The sequence below is a fragment of the Solanum tuberosum genome, unplaced genomic scaffold, assembly GCF_000226075.1.
Source record: "Solanum tuberosum cultivar DM 1-3 516 R44 unplaced genomic scaffold, SolTub_3.0 scf00141, whole genome shotgun sequence".
Lineage (NCBI taxonomy): Eukaryota > Viridiplantae > Streptophyta > Magnoliopsida > Solanales > Solanaceae > Solanum > Solanum tuberosum.
The window spans coordinates 747,048-751,669 of record NW_006239075.1 but is presented as its reverse complement, the minus strand read 5'-3'; the positions used below and the strand labels follow the sequence as shown (position 1 = coordinate 751,669).

The 4,622-nt window shown below is 35.2% G+C and overlaps 2 protein-coding genes across 2 annotated transcripts in view; one reads left to right on the top strand and one right to left on the bottom strand.

Annotated features, from left to right (window-relative positions):
* The window catches only part of LOC102598523 (KRR1 small subunit processome component), a 7,568-nt gene extending 4,331 nt beyond the window's left edge, over positions 1 to 3,237 (top strand). Inside the window, exons 5-12 of the mRNA XM_006352947.2 lie at positions 686 to 742; positions 1,339 to 1,377; positions 1,534 to 1,638; positions 1,757 to 1,839; positions 1,941 to 2,022; positions 2,375 to 2,518; positions 2,610 to 2,684; positions 2,788 to 3,237. Coding sequence (XP_006353009.1) covers positions 686 to 742; positions 1,339 to 1,377; positions 1,534 to 1,638; positions 1,757 to 1,839; positions 1,941 to 2,022; positions 2,375 to 2,518; positions 2,610 to 2,684; positions 2,788 to 2,898 — 696 coding nt within the window. The 3' untranslated portion in view covers positions 2,899 to 3,237. The remainder of the gene's footprint in view (positions 1 to 685; positions 743 to 1,338; positions 1,378 to 1,533; positions 1,639 to 1,756; positions 1,840 to 1,940; positions 2,023 to 2,374; positions 2,519 to 2,609; positions 2,685 to 2,787) is intronic.
* Positions 3,238 to 3,463: 226 nt separating this feature from the next.
* Positions 3,464 to 4,622, bottom strand: part of LOC102597234 (transcription factor JUNGBRUNNEN 1-like) — a 3,927-nt gene continuing 2,768 nt past the window's right edge. Inside the window, exon 3 of the mRNA XM_006353022.2 lies at positions 3,464 to 3,938. Within this exon, the coding sequence (XP_006353084.2) occupies positions 3,525 to 3,938 (414 nt within the window). The 3' untranslated portion in view covers positions 3,464 to 3,524. The remainder of the gene's footprint in view (positions 3,939 to 4,622) is intronic.

Below are 4,622 nucleotides of genomic sequence, written 5' to 3'. Positions count from 1 at the left end.
ACCCCCCCCCCCCACCACCACCCGCCCCCACTCCTATTTGTTCACCCAGCCTGCATACCCAAAAGTAGCCTTGAAGAGACTCAAACCTCTAATTTCCTTAGCATGAGATTCCCTTACTTCATAAAAAAAAAAGAGATCTGTTTCAAGGTTTGCCTGTGTACCAGTTCTTCACTAAAGCATCTTAAATTGCACCATGTGCAGTGAGTGTGATATGTTCCTTTTGCCTTGATGATTATCACTGTTGTATCAAAGGTACTAGTAAAGATGGATATGATTTCTAAACTTATAAGATATCTTTAAGTGCATGATTGGACTATAACTCCTGGTGAACAAAATAGTGTTTTTTGTAGAATACTACTTCAACCGTTCCATTTTTTTTTTTAAAAAAAAATATATATATTAAAATTGTCACTGCAAAAGAAATTTTATAGGAATGATGTCACATAAAAGTTCAAAATTTGACTGCCTGAACATTGTACAAGTTATATAGAATAGTATTGTTAGTTGAATAGTGTCAAACATTAATGTCCCAGAAAAGGAAACAGTGTCATATGAATTTGAATCAAGATTAGTAAAAGTAATGGTAATAATGGGATGTAAAGCTCATTGTTAGATTACTGTTTTTCTGAGTATTCATGTTCACGTGTTTGTCTAAATTCATGTTATTAAACTCTCTGTGTTTCAGGAGCGCTTTGTTAAACGCAGACAATATCTCGTGGGTCCCAATTCGTCAACTTTAAAGGTTAGTGAATTGGGTTCTGCACCATTCTCTGGAAATCCTAATTGGCTAGGAGAGCATTCTATGCACATTGTTATGTAGGACTGAGAGAAGAACATTTGTCAAAAGACCATTCTCTTGACCAAAAACCATTTCGTCAAGGAGTATTTTCTTATTTCTTTGTTTAGACCAGGCTTGAGCTGGAGAGCATTTGTACTGTGTTTGCTTACTTGTCAGGATGATTTATTTATTCATAGTGGATGGCCCAACTTCCAACAGGAAGATTTTCCCAGAATATTCATCTTGAATCAATAATGACGAATTTGTGAAATTGAACTTCTAGAGAGTAGATAGTTTACCTTATTGTGGGTAATGATTTTGTTGCTCCTTTACATTAGTTGTTAATCATGGGTATTGTCTAGTAAACTGATGACCCTTGACCAGAGCCACATGAGGTTTAGTCCTACCTCCTACCTGTGCCAGCACGACTCATCCATACCAAATTAGTTATAGAAATGTTGAGATATAGATCGCTTAAATGTTGATGAATATCTGACACATCTTGCTGAGTTATTATTACCTTCTGCCATAGAGCTTGATATATATCACTTTGGATGTAGGCCCTGGAAATTTTAACCGGCTGCTATATCCTTGTTCAGGTATACTTGCTGTACATGTAAACTGCAAATTTAGTGTCGTTTTTCTTTTCTTCCTTTATGTTTAAGTTTTTGCCTTATCATTGAATCTTTAAGTACATGATATAAATATTCTTGCTAAATTGGGAACAAACCTTAATCTTGCCTAAAATTGAGTAGGGAAACACAGTTGCTGCTATGGGTTCCTTTAAAGGTCTAAAGCAGGCGAGGAGGGTTATAGAGGACTGCATATTGAACAAGATGCATCCACTACATCATATCAAGGTAAATGAGCAAGTGCATGATAATTAAAAATGAATTTCATGGGGTATTTGGCTATTTATGATACTCTGGCTAAAATATCTGATAATTTACTTTTGCTGACGTATCTGTTCAACCATAGATCCTCATGCTGAAGAGAGAGCTCGCAAAAAATCCAGCTCTGGCTAGTGAGAACTGGGACAGATTTCTTCCGCAATTTAAGAAGTAAGGCATCCTTTCAAATGGTGTTGAGTCAGATTAATTTTTTAATCTGCAGTGCCAATTTCAAAGCTTGAATATTATTTTTTTCGTCTTTGTCCATTCAGGAAGAACGTTAAACAGAAGAAAGTTCAGAGCAAAGAAAAGAAACCATATACGCCTTTCCCACCTCCTCAGCCACCTAGTAAGGTGAGATTTTTTTGTTCTAGAGTACCAAACTTTGTCCATTTATTTTGTGCTCTTTCTTTTCTTTATCTCTATTTTATCTGTAGAGTTTTAAGCATAATAAAACCCTCAGCATTACACTCAAGTACTGTGTAATTGTTTTTAGGCAATTATTGGCATGGTGCTGTAATTAGTTATTCCGTTGAATCCTGCTTCTTTGCTTGCTTTTATCTCACTGGTGTTCACTAGATTTTGTGGTTTATTTATTAGTATCTTCAAATGTCTATTGTCTCCTCTTCTCTTGCGGTGATGAGGATCTATTAAGATATATCATCTGTTAATTTAATCCAATGTGTATTAACTTTTTGGGTTGTAGATTGATCAACAACTGGAAAGTGGTGAATACTTCTTAAGTGACAAGAAGAAGATGGCAAAGCAGTGGGAAGAGAAGCAAGTCAAACAGGCTGAGAAGGTTGCTGAAAACAAGAAAAAACGGGAAGAAGCTTTTGTTCCACCCGAGGTTTGTATTCACATAATCTCATCAGGGCATATTTGTTTTGCAGTCCATATGTGCATTTCCTATTGAACATTGTTTGCTTGCACTTCTGCAGGAACCAAAAACACATAACCAAGATGTGTCCAACGTGGATGAAGATGATGTCACTGCCATGGCATCGTCATTGAAGGTATTTCCATGATGCTTTTAATTTATATTGCACCCTTCTGTGTTTGGACTTTGATTCTTGGATTGCTAATGATTATGATGCATTCATGTTCGTCTTGCTGCAGAGAAAAGCAAAGGAGTTCAGGAAGCAAAAATCAATTGATAAGATTGATGCCGAGGAGTTTATTGCAGGTCCAAGCAAACCATCTAAAAAGAAATCAAAGAGCTCTAGATAAGTAGTTGTCTCATATTGGCCGTTGGTGATTATGATTGCTGAAGAAAGTCTGTAAAAATTGCTGTCTTGTCACTGTATTGTATCTTTCATTCAGCAACCATATTGATGTTAAAATTCTAGAGGACCTTCCCTTCCATGCCATCAGCACGACGATCAGCTAGTCCTAGTATCTAGCATTTTTGGAAACGGGGAAAACACTCTTTTTTCCCCCTTTAGTTGTGATGATGGGCGAAGTCCGTAGTGTTGTTGCTTTGTGTATCATACTGATTAATCGTGTTGCTTTCTGTCACAAGTAATTTAAACAGACTGATCAATGAGAGTATTTATATTTTGTGTTTAATCTTTATGTCATGTTATTCATCATCATCTCATTTGTGTAGTCTATGTGGAAGTGTATGGACTTGTATACTTGCAACAATAAGAAAGGAACTGCTGTTCTTTGCAAGTGAGAAGAAAAATCCTGTTTTTTTCTGGGTTTTCCTCGAATCATACTAAATCTGTTATATGAGTGAATACTTATAGTAACCTGAAAAGTAAAGCAAAATAACCTACTACGCGCAAACTATTGGTGTATATAAGTTAAATCCATACTATATACATTACAATTCTCACTTGTATGATACAAAACTAAAACAAAGGATCAAACGAAAACTCGAAAATAGATTTGAGTTCATCCCAGTTGCCATGTTCTAACCACTCATTAAAGTCCAGAGGAGTACTGGAATTGGATGTTGCAGCACCAACAGTTGTACTTTGAGATGATGTTCCTGAGCTTTGTTGGCTTACAAACTGATGCTTATTTTCTGTCACAGTATTAGTATAAGTATTCTGGTTAACAACAGAAGCAGTGCTAAAACTGATGTAAATCTGGGAATTATTTGAAGAAGATTCAATACTATTATTGCTGCATATTGTGGAGCTTAAAACATCCTTATTCATCACTGAATTGTTTCTTTGTTTTTTTGCCACTTCTTTCCAATCTGGTATTGGTTTCTTATATAAAACATTTCGTTTCAAGATACGGCAAAGAGTCCATGTTTCCTGCATTATTAATTAACAAAAAAATTATGAATTCTTTCAACTGTAAATAAAAATGTATTCAATCTTATAGTTTAAATTTTTACACGATTTGCAGCCGTGCAGGTCATCATACATTTCAACATAGCTTCAGAACACAAAGCATGAGTTCGATTGAGGAGATATATAAGTAAATAAATCGCGTTATATTTCAAATAGCTTAAACTTCTGTATGAGATACTTACACAATTAATCAATATGGTAATATATCAGAGAGATGTGCTATTTTAAGTCTCACCTCACTCATATTATCAAAAACAACTTGATATGGTCACACAATTTAACAAGTTCGACTCCAATATATGGTCACACAACTTAACAAGTTCGATTCTAATATAGGGTGTGTTTGGTATGAAGGAAAAAATATTTTCCAATTTTCTCATGTTTGGTTGGGCTAAATGTTTTGGAAAATATTTTCTAAATCAACTCATTTTCCTCAAATTTAAGGAAAATGACTTCCCTTCAAAACTTAAGGAAAACATTTTTCAAAACCCTCTTCCAACTTCAAATTACAATTATTTTTTGTTGAAAAAATTAATTTATTTTGTCCCTACCCTCAAACCACCCGACCCCCCCCCAAAAAAAAAAAAATTCAAATTTCATTTTTTCACTCATAGAACCCACACCCTACCAGCCCCCCACCCCCGC